The sequence below is a fragment of the Vitis riparia genome, chromosome 7, assembly GCF_004353265.1.
Source record: "Vitis riparia cultivar Riparia Gloire de Montpellier isolate 1030 chromosome 7, EGFV_Vit.rip_1.0, whole genome shotgun sequence".
NCBI classification, from domain to species: domain Eukaryota; kingdom Viridiplantae; phylum Streptophyta; class Magnoliopsida; order Vitales; family Vitaceae; genus Vitis; species Vitis riparia.
In genome coordinates this window covers 17820483-17835855 of record NC_048437.1, presented here as the reverse complement: position 1 = coordinate 17835855, position 15373 = coordinate 17820483, and the positions used below count along the sequence as shown (strand labels likewise).

Below are 15373 nucleotides of genomic sequence, written 5' to 3'. Positions count from 1 at the left end.
TCAATCGGAGAGGGAGATCATAAAGCTAGAACGCTCGGTCAATTATGGATGCTCCCAACTCTCGGCTAGAGGAAGGGGGGAGGGGCAGCAGAGTCTATGCTCCCTCTCTTTGAGGTTGTTCTCTTGTTTTGCAGCTTGATGGCAGGTGTTGAGATCCAGATGGCCTCTAGGGTGTCTTATGTTTCCTGCCACTCTTTAGGGGTTTATTTTGGTGTGGGTGGTGCTTTCAGTAATGGCCTTTCCCGATAGGGAGAGTCCGGTTGTTTTCAGATTTTTGTAGTCTAGGATGGTTGGTTTTTCTGTTTCTCTTTCTCTCTTGCTAGCCTTTAGGCGTGGGTTGTATACTTTGTTGTGTACTTGACTGCGCCTTTTGCGCTTTTTAATATATTCTCTCATTTACCTATAAAAAAGAATGGTATATAGATCTCTAAAATGGATATGTCAAATTTAAATGCTAAACTGATAGTATTTTTGCAAAGACTATCTAAGTGCTAATATGAGGTTCAAAGTGTATGGAACACAACTCTAGAACAAAGCTGTATTAGGTTTTGAGCATACCAATTATGCTTCACCACCCACCCAAATGGTTCCACTAAAATATTGAGGAAATATCTTAAATGTCTTACTGATTGGAAAATATGATGTCTACCTAGATTTTGTCAATTTGATATGTTAGTTACCAACTTTCCTAAAAACTTATTAGGCCCACAATGTATATCATGCTTTAACACCCTCCCTCACGTGTGGCCTCGTGCCCTCATACCTGCATGCAGAAAGATAGATAGGTAAATGGATGGTGGAGGACTTGTATTCAAGACCTCCAATTAACTAAAGCTTTGGTACCATGCTGAGTTATCAACCTTTTTGATATAAAAGAAAAAATTGTTGAGCTATTAACTTTCCTAAAAGCTTAAGCTATTAGGATTTGGATCCAGATGTATATCATGCTCTAACATGATATATAGTTTTCCTATAATTGATTCATTTCATTTGCAGCTTTGAAACTCTATGGATTATGGCTTTGGCATCAGGGGAGATTAAAGAAGTTGTCAGAGGTCAGGAAATGGTTCTCTAGGTCTTTTGCTTTCTATTAATATGATTTGTTTACTTATTATGTCAAATATTAACTTGCCAATATTCTAAAGGAATTCCAAAGGTTTTGGAGATTTGTGGAGAGATGATCATGGAGAAATTAGCTGTTTTGAATAAGATGCCACATGATTGGTTGCAGCAGCAAGTTGATTCCAATTTTTCTTTAGAGGGGATTCCATATGCTGGCCTTATGTCGTCATTAGCAACCTTTCAGGATGACATAGTTATTTGTGACACAGGTACCAACTTTTACTGGACAAATCACTTGTGCATCTTTATGGATATCAGTTTTTTAGTTCTTATCCATTATTTATTATGTCTTATACACATGTTTGTGACACAGTTGCTCAGAGGATTTTGAGACTGAATGGAGAATCTGGAGACTTTACAAACTTAGAGTTTTCCAATTTTGGGATCCTTGGACTACCCTATTGGTTTTCCTTCCCTCTGGAAAGAGTTTGTGCTGTGTAAGTATGTTTACTTTTCAAAAGTGAGACACTAAAATCTTGTTTGAAACCCACACAATCTTTCTAAAATTTTTGCTCATGTTGCAGAGGTAATCTTATTCGTGGAGCAAATGCTGATCATTTTCAGAGTTTCAGTTTTTTACCTGGTATGTTAATGTCTATGGATTAAATGCATTGTATTTTTGTGTATTATTTACCTGAAATATCATGAGGTTGCTAAAATGGAGACTTTTCTGTTTCAATTCCGATGTCAGTAACTTATACTAATTTTTAACTTTGATGTAAAGGTAAACTTGATCCCTTTTCTATGTTTTTCTCCATATCTACATTTTGATTTGAAGTTTCCCCACTTATTGCCCCCTTTTGGTGCTTTTTATTTTCCTGGAAAAAAAAAAAGAGATTTGATTAGAAGTAAAATCCTACAAGGCACAGAACAAAGTTTCAAAACATGCGGAGGAAAACATTCTTCACAAATATTTTGCTTGCTAGCTTACTATAATAGTTTCTTTTCTTAGTTTCCTCATATTAACCTGAATCAATTCAATGTAATAAGGTGGTTAACTATTGAAGAGGTACAAAATGATTGATGGATGAAAATTCCCTTTTTGCTATCATGCTATTCAAACCCACTTTGTAGATGTGGATTTAAACTTTGGAAGGTATGGATTTATACAAAAGTTTGTAGCTATTCTTGAAGTCCTACATCCTCCTGAAACTTTGGTTGCTTTGGATGTGAAGTTAAGCACTGAATTTTAAAATGTTTATTTCAAATCATGGGTGTCCTAACATAAAGAAGAAACACTACCTTTGTTTAAGAAAATATTTTTGGTGTAAAAAGTCTCAAATTCAGGATCTTCTGGTGCACGGGCTTTTTGGGGGATGAATTCATAGGAATGTAAGTTCAGTGTGTGCCTTACAAACATGGGACTTGGTACTTTTTCTTCCCATAAAAAGGTTGCTCTAAATCTTTTCTTTCTCAAATAGTTGGACCAAGAGCTGAGTGTTGGTTTTGGTTGAACATGGTTGAAACAGTAAAAGAGGTTCATGGAAGTTTGACAATTGGATGTGCAAAATCAGATGTTGTCAGTGAGTTAGGTTTCTCAATCTCTTGGGGTTCAGGCAACCAAGCCGTAGATTAGTTAACTAAACGAGGAGCTAAGCATTTGGCCTCCTTTGTTAGAGACTTTCTTCCCACTTGAGTGTGCTATATTTATCTTCTTTGTATCTTGGTTTTTTTATTTGTAAGGCTGGACTAGCTTTTATGGGGCTTGGCACTTGGTTACTTTATAATCTTTTTTGTACATCCTTCAAGGATTGCTCATCCTTCTTCTATTTATCTTTTTAAGATAAATGAAGATGGTTGTTTCTGTTCATAAAAAAAAAAAAAAAAAATTGCAATACTTTAGTCCTGTTATGCTGTCATTCTCTTCACAAGCTAAGCAAATAAGGGCAATAAACCTGTGTGAAGGTGCTGAAATGTTATTCATTTAGGTTGTAAAATTAGTGGTATGAAATTTATTGCTGTTCTTTATTTTCTTTCTGGCAATTTTGTATTTTCCAAAAACAGGAAAAAAAAAACAAAACAAAACAAAACAAAAAAAAAAAAAACAAAAACAAAAACAAAACAAACAAAAACACAGCAAAACAAAAGTGGTCATGCTGTTAGCTGTCCTTATCATGTTAATAACCAGAATCTAAAAAAAATACTTGATGCAATTGAGCCATGTTTACCAGTTTTAGTGATCCTCATTTCCCCCCCTTGTGTGAGACAGGCAAGATTAATATACAGTTGATGGTAGAAATTCCTGAGGACACTGAACTTGTAGAACCCTTACAAGATGGTTGTATTTGGCGGCTGGCCAGAGGGGCTGCTGCTGTAGTCTCAGGAGTAGAGGACTTGGTGGCATCATCCGCGAAGGTTCAAACAGTGCAGAGCATTTCTCTAGTTTTGTTAATTTTTCTTTTTATTCACCTTTTGATTTTCATTTTAGAACTTTTTTGAACCAATTGAATTTCTAGTGTCTTAAAATTTCAGCTCATGGGTCCATACAGGTTGGTGTTGCCCAGCAGTGGTATGATGAATTGGATAACCTTGCCTTTTTTACACCTGAACCTGAGTCAGATGCTGAAGAGGAAAATACAACTTTGGATACACCCTTTCAGGAAGAGAAAGTTTGCATTGATTGTGCTGTTAATACAAGTCCTGGAACAAGTGAGGTACGATTGTTAGAAATTCATACTTTTGCATGTTAGTTGCATTGTTTTGGAAGCAACAGAGTCTTTATAGGAGTTGCAACAAGAAATTGCAGGACTTCTCATAAACCTTTGGCATGAAATTAAATACTGAAATGAACATGAAGCCACTGTTGCCTAGATTGTGAGATATAATGCTATTGTAATAATCAAAATTTTAAAAGCAGAAGCAGTCTAAGCATTTGAACTAGTAACCATTGAGAATGGGTTGTTTAGCCATTGGAATAGGTTTCCTTAAAAACTGAATTGAATTAGTGTTGGGACCGTCCAATCTTTTAAGCCACTTAGACCACTTGAATGCAATGAGGCGTTCAGGTCACCATATGAGAATACAGGGCCAGTAAATTATTTCTTTATTAGTTTGATAGAACAAGAAGCTCTGTAGCTAAATAACAATGTTTCAGATGGTTAACATAAAGCGCCAAGAACAACAGTTGCTCATGTAACTGGTTAAGCTAATTCTTTTTCTAGGAATGATTGAGAAGAGAAACTACCCTGACTCATAAGATGAGTCTCCAATAAATGAGAGGTGTCTTGCACACCGTAATGCTTTGGCATACTTGCCCATGCAGGAATTATTTCTTACCTTTACCAAATATGTAATGATAAGAGTACATGGCTTCTATATTGACATGCGCCTGAAATAATCATTTCTCCTATTTGTTGACAACCTGGGTAACAAGGATCCTTTACTTTTGGCCTTGTCATCTATACTGACTGGTACATGTATTGGACACCCTTTCAAAACTCTCTCTAGTTTATTCCATTTAGAGTTCACTGTTTTAGACACATTGTACTCTTGTCAAGAACCAACAACCATATCAGGGTTTATATTGCATGGGGCTTAAAAAAAGCCTGGATGTTTGGTTAATTTCTTGAGTTAGCTTTGAGATCCAACTCTCTACTCAAAGTACTTGTCGCCATGAATTCAAATAGATATTTGAATTTAGAATTCCCGTAAGTTTCACAAAAACTGCTTGACGTAGCAGTTCCTTTTGTCATTTTGTAAGGCCTTTGCTAATTTCAGTTGCCCTTCTCTTGTTATTGGATGTTTTATCTGGTCATACTCAACTCAAACAGCACCAATTGGATGACTACATGTTACCTGAGTGACTTTTCCTAGAGCAAGCTAGTTGCTTTCCCCATTGTTGTAACCTTTTGTAAAAAGTTAGCATCTTTTTAAGTTCTCATTTCTTTGAACTTGACTATTTATAAGAATCCCTATGGCTGATGAATGGCCAAAAGATCAAAGCTAATTGACACTGATATATATGGTGTCAATCTTAGAAGCTAAGTATTGATACTATGGTCAATAAATACAACTATACACACTTTTGATGGGTGCAGATGTTTAGGTGCACAAATTCACAGCAGTTTGTCTTGGGTGCGCCTTAAAAAATTTTCAGGTTCATTGTAAAATTCTTGAGCTGAGAAGTGGAAAAACCATTAAAAAACTAAGATTGTTCACCAAATCTTCCTTTAATGGGGGAACTTCATCCTGGGATTTTCATTCTGTTTTATAGAGACCCAAGGAAATAATTAATGTACCCGTAGGGCTTTATGAAGTGTGGACCACACGTGGTGAAACCCGGCAGGCAGCCCATAGTATGACCTTTGAGGCAGAAGATCAAGATATTGATTCCTATGCAAGTATATGCAGGCACCTGCATCTTTAAGCTGAAGTATCCGAATGTTGACTGATTGCTAACTACAAAAAAAATTGTTGGATTTGGAGATCAATATCTAAATAAAATTGGCAAATTTCTTCTCAGATCTCCAAAAGAACAATAAAAGGAATATGCAGAAAAGAGCTTGAAAAACAACTTCTTGAATAATTTTCAAAATTTTCATTTACTTTCTCTCATCCTTGTAAATATTTGATCCGAGTATAGATACTGCATTCCAACTTGTTTTGAATGAGAAACAATAGTTACAATTGCCTCATATCCTACTTTGTACTCCATTGCCAATTCTAAGGATTCTTAGGTGGTGAAGTTTGGAATCTTTGTTTTTTTCAAAAATTTTCAAGGTTGGATGTCTATCCCATATTCCTAGCTATTTCCCCTCTCTGTTCAAGATCCCCTCTTCAGTAGCCAGAAAAATTGAGAAATTACAAAGAGATTTTCTTTGGTAAAGGGTTAGGGAGAGCAAGAGAGACCATCTTATTAGTTGGGATTTAGTGTGTAAGTCTAAGGTAGAAGGGGGTCTAGGGTTTGCAAAGATCTCCCTAAGGAATCGTGCTCTATTAGGAAAATGGTTATGGAGGCTTTCCTAGGAAAATTTTGGTCTACAACATCAGGTTATTCTAAGCATTTATGGGACGCATACTAATGTTTGGGATGCCAACACTAATCAAGTGGTCACAGCATTGCCCATGGAAGGCCATTGCATAGGTCTTTGGGATTTCACTAGGTACACTCGGTTTGTGGTGGGAGATGAGGCGAGAATCCGTTTTTGGGAAGACTTATGGGCGGGGGGATCAACCTTTGGGTTCTCAATTTTCAAGTTTATTCAGAATTGTTACAATTAAAAAGCTTCCTATCTCATCGATTCTTGGATCTTCCTATCCTTTCTCTTGGAACTTTAATTTCCATCGTAACCTATTTGATTTTAAGATAGAAGATCTAAAAAGACTAATGTCCTCTCTTACTTGTTTGCTCTTATCTCCATCCACTCCAAATGCAAGAGCTTGGTCTTCGTCTTCGTCAGGTTTATTTATAGTAAAGTTTTTCTTTGTAATTGTTCAATCATTTTGACCCAGTTTCTTTCCTCCCTACTAATTTTGTTTGGAAATCTCAAGTCCTTCTTAAGGTCAAGTCCTTTGCTTGTTTAGTGACGCACAAGAAAATAAACACCAATAAAATGTTACAGTTGAGAAGATCCTACAAAGCCTCAGTCTTGATGTTTGTATGTTGTGAATGGAGTATGGAGAATCTGTAGATCACTTTTGTTTACATTGTCCATTGACTTTGGGGTTGTGGCATAGATTATTTAGATTGACTAACCTGGATTGGGTTCTTCTTAGGAGTATTTGTGACATGATAACCATTGCATATAAGGGATTGAGAAGCTCTAATAGAAGCTTGGTACTGTGAGAAACTACTTGTCTGGTTTTGATCGGGGTTGTGTGGTTGGAAAGAAACACTAGGATTTTAAGGATAAGGCGAGAACTTTAGAGGTTCTTTGGGATACCATTTATTTCCTTACTTCCTTTTGGGCTTCTTGCACCACAACTTTTAAGGGCATTCCCATTAATGTGGTTCAACTTGATTGGTTGTCAGTGTGTAGATCCAAAGGTGTGGGCTAACAAGGCAAGGTTGTTATGTGTACTTTACATATGGTTTATGGTACACCACAAGTGTTTTGATTTACTTAGTATTTTAGAGGTTCCAATTGTTTAGTTCTTTGTTTTTGGGAGGATTTCCCATCCTTCTTTTGTAATTTTAAAATCCTTATTTAATATATGTGGAAATCTATAGAATCCTTTGATCTTAGGGCCTGGTCAGCTCTAAAGGACCTATATCTAGTACATATTAGTTGTTAATATTAGCTAGTAGAATTAGTCAATCAATATACAAATTAGGATCATTGTAACAGTCAACTTTTGACTTGGATAACTGTAAATTAGTGATTAAGACAGTTGTAAATTGGTCGTTAACCTCTTAGACACTATTTTATATGTGTATTACTTTTTAATCAAAAGTAAGAATTGTTTTTCCCAACCAATATGGTATCAGTGGCTGGCTAAACAAACCTCCAATCAGACTTTCATAGTCCCTAAAGTCTCCAATCAACTCAATAATCCTACTCTCCAAATCACCATCCAAAAACTCAATGATCATAATTTTCTTGAATGGTCTCAGTCAACCAAACTCTTTCTATTTAAGTCGAGGGAAGATGGGGTATCTACGTGGGACAACAACAGAGCCAAAAACTTCAGATCTTAACTTTGAATCATGGGAAGCTGAAAACTCTTTAATAATATTCTGGTTGTTGAATTCAATGCAACCAGAAATGGCTAAGACTTTCTTATTTCTCTCTACGGCAAAGGAGATTTGGGATGATGTTACACATAACTATTCAAAGTAAGGAGATGCCACTCAAGCGTTTGAATTGATGAACAAGATTCATGCAACCAAACAAAGAGACTTGACAGTCACAACATACTATAATACATTGAAGGCATGATGGCATGAGGTGGACATTTATCAACATATTGAAATGGAATCACCAAAGGATGTTGCAAAGCTTGTTGATTTATTTGAAAGACAAAGGATCTTTGAATTCCTTGCTAGCTTGAATTCAGATTAAGTAAGAAGTTGAATCCTTGGAAAATTTCCCCTTCCTTCCTTGAATGAAAGGTGTTCCCTTGTGCATAGTGAAGAATCCAGAATTAGCGTCATGATGAAAACACCATCTCATGATAATTCTGCTCAAATGGTGGTTGTGGAGAACAATTCAAACACAATCAAGGGAGGGGAAAAAGATATAAGATGGTGTGACTATTGCAAAAGACCCAAACATACAAGAGAGACATGTTGGAAACTGCATGGAAGGCCACAACAAGGGAACAAGAATGTAAAATTATCCAAGCCCGACAGGAGTTTTCAAGTTGAGATAGTATCAGGCCTCACCTTTGTTGCTAATGGATCCATATCAGCTGATGAGAATCTACCTTTTATGAAGGAACAACTTGATCTTTTGTATAAGATCATGGGAAAAGCAGAGGTTACTCCCACTTCTACTTCTTGTACTTTTGCACAATCAAGTACACTCCATAAAGCTCTTACAACCAGTATTGTATATAATTCTAACTCTTGGATCATTGATTCAGGAGCTAGTGATCAAATGACCAAAGAATCCAATTTTTTCTTGTTGTATATACCCTGTTTTGGCAAACAAAAGGTGTAGGTTGCTTCTTACTTCAGTTAGTGGTAAAGGAAATGGGTCTCTTTCACCAAAGATTACCCTCACTTCTATACTATATGTCCCAAAAATGTCTTGTAACCTTTTGTCAATTAGCAAACTTACAAAAACCTGCTTCAGTAACCTTTTTCCCAAATTATTGTGTTTCCCAGGACCTCACTTCAGGGAAGATGATTGGCTGTACTAAGGAGAGAAATGGCCTATCCTACCTAGACACTGAGGAAGGAGGAACAATTTGGGCTTATCAAATAAAGGGGACCACTGAAAGATTTCTTGAATGTTATTGGCTGATGCATATGAGAGATTAGGACGTCCAAGTTTCACTTACCAACAACGGTTGTATCCTAAACTTTGTATCAACCTAGATAACTCTAAGTTCAAGTATGAAGTGTGTGAATTGGCAAAAAACCATCAGCTTCCCTGTCCTTTAAGTAATAATAGAAGTGAAGTTCCTTTCTCTATTATACATATGGATGTGTGGGGACCTTCAAAGGTAAATTGTCTTTCTGGAGCTAGGTGGTTTATTAGTTTTATCAACAATTGCAGCAGGACTACTTGGGTGTATCTATTAAAGGGGAAATCTGAAACTATTCCCATCTTGCAAAAATTCTACAAAATGGTACAAACACAATTTGGTGTCCAAGTACGAGTGATTAGGTCTAATAATGGAACCGAGTACTTCAATGAAAGTCTAAGTACGTTTTTCACTCAAAATGGCATTATCCACAAATCTACATGTGTGGATACCCCTCAACAAAATTTTGTGGTTGAACAAAAGAATAGACATCTCCTTGAAGTAGCTTGAGCACTTGTGTTTGCAAGAAATGTTCCAATGACTTTTTTGGGGGATATTATCCTTACAAGAACCTATATAATAAATTGTATGCCTTCAAAACTCCCATTGAAACCTTGAAAAATTATTTTTCCCATATACCATGGCTTGGGACTCTCTCTTCAAAAGTGTTTGGATGCACTGTTTTTGTTCATATCCCAAGTAAAGGCAGATCTAAACTTGATCCTAGAGCTACTAAATGTATCTTCTTAGGTTACTCTCCCACTCAAAAGGGTTATAAATGCTTCCATCCTCCTTCTCGAAAGAAATTCGTTACAATGGATGTTAACTTCTTTGAGGACCAGCCTTATTATCAAAAGACTAATCTTCAGGAGGAGAAATTGGAAATGGAAGATCATTCCCAAGACTGGTCCCTACCTTTGCAAATGCCTACTTAGGTGGGTGAGAGAAATGGAATTCAGGAGGTGCCTAAAAACTCAGATCTACGAAATCGGGGGAAACCTCAAGATTCAGAGTTGTTTGTTTACTCAAGAAACTAGGCTGGAACAAGGTCAAGATCCTCTTAAGCACAATCAATCATTGACCCTAGAAAAAGGTACGTCTACTAATTCTCTTGATTCTATGATTTTAAATCCTCCCAATATTGTCCAAGCAGTTGATACTTATCTAGACATTCAGAAGCTTGGAAGGAGGGTGGGGAGATGGGTTGTTGGAGTCCTCACTTCTCAAGACGCCTTAATGATTGGGAGATGAGAGAGGTGGAGTTTTTGTTTCGGAAGCTTCAACCTTTGGTTGTTAGAAGAGCTGTGGAGAACACTTTGAGCTAGAGAGAAAGTAGGAATGGTTGTTTTTTTGTTAGTTCCCTCTACCGTTCCTACACAGGGGCTTCTAGTGATTCTTTCCCTTGGTGCATTATTTGGAGGTCTTTGGCCTCCAGTGAGAGTGAATATTTTTGCTTGGAAAGCGTCTTGGAATAGAATTTTGACTATCGACCAATTGAAAGGAAGGGGATGGAATTTTTCAAATAGATGTTTCTTATGTAAAGAAGAAGATGAAATCAATGACCATCTTTTTCTGTTTTGTAACAAGGTTAGCATATTATGGAATCTAATATTCTCCCTTTTCGGTGTGCATTGGGTTTTGCATTCCACCGTGAGGGGAAACTTGCTTGGGTGGAATGGAGCTTTTGTGGGTAAAAGAAGGGAGAAGGCGTGGAGGGCTGCCCCTTTATGCCTAATGTGGACTTTATGGAAGGAAAGGAATGGGAGAGCATTCAACGATGTTAAATGGGCCAAACAAGCTATTAAATTTTCTTTTTTGTATAATTTTATGAATTGGGCTACGGCATATATAGAGAATCACATTTTGTCTTTGGTTGACTTTATAGATTGGTTGTTTGTTAAGTAAGGGATTGGCTCTTTTGTCTTTGTGCTGTCTAGTTTTTTGGGCATTTAGTGTATACTTCGTGTGCATTGTTTTCTTCGTTTCTAATACATGCTCTTATTTACCTATCCAAAAAAAACCCTTATCTACACATTCCTATAGCCATCAGAAATGGTGTTAAGAATTGTTTCAAATATCCTTTGTCAAATTTTTCATCTTATCACAGGATGAACAACAGCTATAAGACCTTTACTACAAACTTGGATTCAAGTTCAGTCCCAAAAAATATACAAGAAGCACTTGTTGACCCCAAGTGGAAGGAGGCAATAGATGAAGAAATGAAGGCCATGTATAAGAATGATATGTGGGATATAGTTGATTTACCTAAAGGAAAGCATCCGATTGGATGTAAGTGGGTGTTATTATCAAGTACAAAGCGGATGGCTCTATAGAGAGGTATAAAGCAAGATTGGTCGCCAAGGGGTACACTCAAACCTATAGGATTGACTACCAAGAGACCTTTGCACTTGTTGCAAAGGTGAACTCCATCAGAATCCTACTATCTCTTGCGGCAAATAGCGATTGGTCACTTAAACAATTCGATGTAAAAAATGCTTTTCTTCATGGGAACTAGGAAGAAGTCTTTATGGATGTACTTCATGGATTCAAGGGGCAGTTTAAGAATGGGAAGGTATGTAAGTTGAGCAAGTCTTTATATGGCTTGAAACAGTTCTCAAGGGCTTGGTTTAAAATATTTTCTTGGCCCTTGTGGGGTTTGGATATTAGCAAAGCCAAGGTTACTATGCTTATTGTCTATATGGATAACATTATGGTCATTGGGGATGATTTTGAGGAAATACAAAATTTGAAAGGTAAATTAGGCAAGGAATTTGAAATTAAAGACTTGGGAAATCTTAAATATTTCCTTGGTATTAAAGTTGTACGATTAATAGAGGGAATATATGTGCCTCAAAGAAAGTACAATCTTGATCTTCTTCTAGAAGAAAGCAGAACATCAGGGTGTAAGCCTTCAAATACACCTATAAATCATAATCATAAGCTAAGGATAAAGTTAGACGGAGTACCAGTTGATAAAAGAGATATTAAAGGCTTGCTGGCAAGTTGATATACCTATCTCATACAAGGCTTGACATTGCATATGTTGTTGGTGTTGTGAGTCAATTCATACATGCTCCATTAGAAGATCACTTAGAAGCTATAATAAGGATATTGAGATATCTGAAGGCTACTCCAAGCATGGGATTGTTATTCTCTAAAAACAGTCACATACAAGTAGAGAGGCTCACATTGATGCTAATTATGTTGGATCTATAATTGGCAGGAGATCTACTTAAGGGTATTGCACCATTGTAGGAGGCAACTTGGTGACTTGGAGGAGTAAAAAAACTTGTAGTTGCTAAGTCAAATGTTAAGGCTAAATACCAAGCTATGGCCCTAGGTATTTGTAAACTCATGTGGATCAAGACTTTACTAAAAGAATTACAAGTAGATGTTGAAGAACCCATGAAGCTATATTGCGACAATAAGGCAGCCATAAGCATCGCACATAACCTAATTCAACACGACCGCACTAAACATGTTGAAGTAAATAGACGCTTCATCAAAGAAAAAATTGATGACGGTCTCATTTGCACTCCTTTTGTCTCATCTAAATTGCAGTTGGCTGACATATTCACAAAAGGAGTGTCTAATCCAAGCTTGAACTCGGTGACATGCAAGATAGGAATGAAGAATATCTTTGAACCAACTTGAAAGGGAGTGTTGGAGATCAATAGAATCCTCTGATCTTAGGGCCTGATCAGCTCTAAGGACCTATATTTGGTATATATTAGTTGTTAATATTAGCTAGTAGAATTGGTCAATCAATGTACAAATTAGGATAACAGTCAACTATTGAACAAGACGCTATAAATTAGGTGTCAGCCTCTTAGACACTATTATATATGTATACTACTTTTTAATCAAAAGTAAGAATTGTTTTTCCCAACCAATAATATATTACATTGTTGCTTCTCATAAATAAAATAAATTTTCAAGGTTGGGAGGTAGAAATGGTGGAAGCATTCCTTAAGTTGGTTTGGAGATTGTTCTCAGTAAAAACCTAATTTTATTTTGGTATCAGCTTTTAGAGGTCCTTTTTCTAGTCAAAGTTGTTGTGAAAAACCGAAGAAAGGCTTAGAGGTTTGCCCCGTTTTGGATCACTTGTTAGGAGAGAAGTTGAAGATTTTTCGAAGGCTCAAAGCGGTGACTCAATCATTAAAGGATTCTTTTAGACGAACATTGTTTCTTTGTTCCAGATTTTGTCTGGAAGCAGGCTGCTCATCCATTCTAGAATTGTGGATTGGGTGGGCTTGCATCGATGTACTCACTTTTCTTGTTTCTTATCCTTTGTGTACTTCCTATGTACTTGGGTTCCTCCCCCTTTTTGATCAGCCCTTCTTTATCAATTGTTCGTTTGCAAAAAACTTACAAGTGCTTTAGGAAAGAAACCTCCTGCGATCTCCTGTCTTTTGAATGCAGCTAGTCATTATTTATTTCAATCTTTTGTTGGTTATCATGAAGAACATTTTCTGGTTGTGATCTTATGCAACGATCAGTTTAGCAGCAATGAAGATGAGTCAAATGAGAAACGGATTCCTGCAAAAAAGAAAAAACGAAAAAGAAAACAACCATGTGTGAACCCTAAGTAGCATCGTGATGCCCATGTTTTCTTTCCTTCCCTCTACTTTCTCAACTAGCAAACAGATCATAACTAGACCTACATTCCAAGGTTCTAAGTTTCCGTGTCTGTAACCTGTCTCATCAAAACAAAACCAAACAGCGGAACCTTGAAAACTCAAAATGAACGTAGAAATCTAGACCCTTTCCAACTATAAATAAAAAATTTATTGACATCATTTCTCTTTTTGTAGGTGTTGAATTTGTGCTAATCCACTTCATTGTTTCTTTTGATCCAGGTTGTCGTTTTTGCAGCGCTGTATCTGAAACTGAAAAGGAATCCAAATTCACAAGAGAGAAACCCAGAGAAAAATGCAGCAAGAATATTGAATATTTTGGAGCCTGAGAAAAGTGGAAAGATAACAAGAGAATCATGCATCCAGTTTCTGTCTAAATGGAATGAAGATGTGGAAGACCTCATCTTCATGAAGCCTCTGCATGTAAGAATAGGGTTGGAGTCTCTTAGCCACCCAAAAGCCGAAAATGCCAAAGAGACGGTGTTAACTGAAACCTCCATCCAGGTCAATGTATTTCTTTAGCTCCTCATTGCAGCAGCTGCTCATCTCCAATTTTGGTGATATTCCTTTTTCTTAGTGTTGTAACTTATTCCTCATAGGAGGCAGTGACTCCTTTCTTTTAGGGTTTAGATTTGGTATATGGGAATAAGCATAGAAATAGGATAGGAATGAAGGTGAATTGTAATAGCATATAGAATAGATGAATCAAAATTCTAATGAGAGCGAGATTTGGTTTTCATCACAATAAATTTTTAATTATTATTCCCATTGTAAAAAAACAAAACAATTCAAATGCATTAATAAATGAGAAATCAAATTGATTTTTTATTCTTATTAAAATTTTGATAGAATTGAGTTTTACTTCCTATGAGAATAAATTCTTGATTTGTTATTGTCATTTCTATTAAAGTAGTGATAAATAGAAAATTATATGAATTTTTCCTTATTTCTTATTTCATTTTTTCAAAGAATATAAGAGTTTGTTTGGTAATTGTTTTTTAAAATTATTTGAAAAATAGTTTTTAAGAAAAAAAAAATTGAAAATTGTTCACAAAAATTTCATAAAACAAAAATTTATTTAGAAATTTAAAATATTTTTAACCTATTTTTAATATTTTTAAATATGTTTTAAAAATAATTTTTATGTTTAATATTTTATTTTTAATTATTCCATATGTTATATAATTATTTTTTAAAACAATTCCTGAAAAATAATTAAAAGATGTTCTTTAAAAAAATTCTTAATGGTTTTATTTTTGCATTTGTCATTTTGATTATGCCAAGCGAAATAACACAAAGGAGCTGAGTTGTTGTCCTCATTTTAATTAAATATTTCATTATTAATATATTGTTTGGATATTTATTATTATTATTATTATTATTATTATTATTAGTAACGAAGCAAATCCTATATCAAATGCAAAAGGGTTCTGAAATTTGCTTTAAAAAGATAATGGTTTTTAAAAATTAATTAAAAAATTTAGGTATTAAATTTTTTTTATTATTTCAAATTTTAAAAGTAATTTTTAAGCAGGTAAGATAATAAAGTCTATCATTATTACATAAAAATTATTATATTTTATATCAAAGTTATTTTACTATTTTTATTTTTTAAAATAGAAAATAATTAACATATCTAAATCAATATTAAAAATATAAACTTTTTGTTTTCCTTCTTTAAGAGATATAAAACTTTATCTTCA

At 35.3% G+C, this 15373-nt stretch overlaps 1 protein-coding gene across 3 annotated transcripts in view; it reads left to right on the top strand.

The window, feature by feature from the left end:
- Positions 1-14436, top strand: part of LOC117918346 — a 65573-nt gene extending 51137 nt beyond the window's left edge. For all 3 annotated transcript variants that reach the window (XM_034834920.1, XM_034834921.1, XM_034834919.1), the window contains exons 11-17: positions 997-1055; positions 1146-1331; positions 1436-1559; positions 1647-1705; positions 3332-3477; positions 3612-3776; positions 13893-14436. In XM_034834920.1, the coding sequence (XP_034690811.1) occupies positions 997-1055; positions 1146-1331; positions 1436-1559; positions 1647-1705; positions 3332-3477; positions 3612-3776; positions 13893-14192 (1039 nt within the window). In that variant the 3' untranslated portion in view covers positions 14193-14436. The remainder of the gene's footprint in view (positions 1-996; positions 1056-1145; positions 1332-1435; positions 1560-1646; positions 1706-3331; positions 3478-3611; positions 3777-13892) is intronic.
- The last annotated feature ends 937 nt before the right edge of the window (positions 14437-15373 follow it).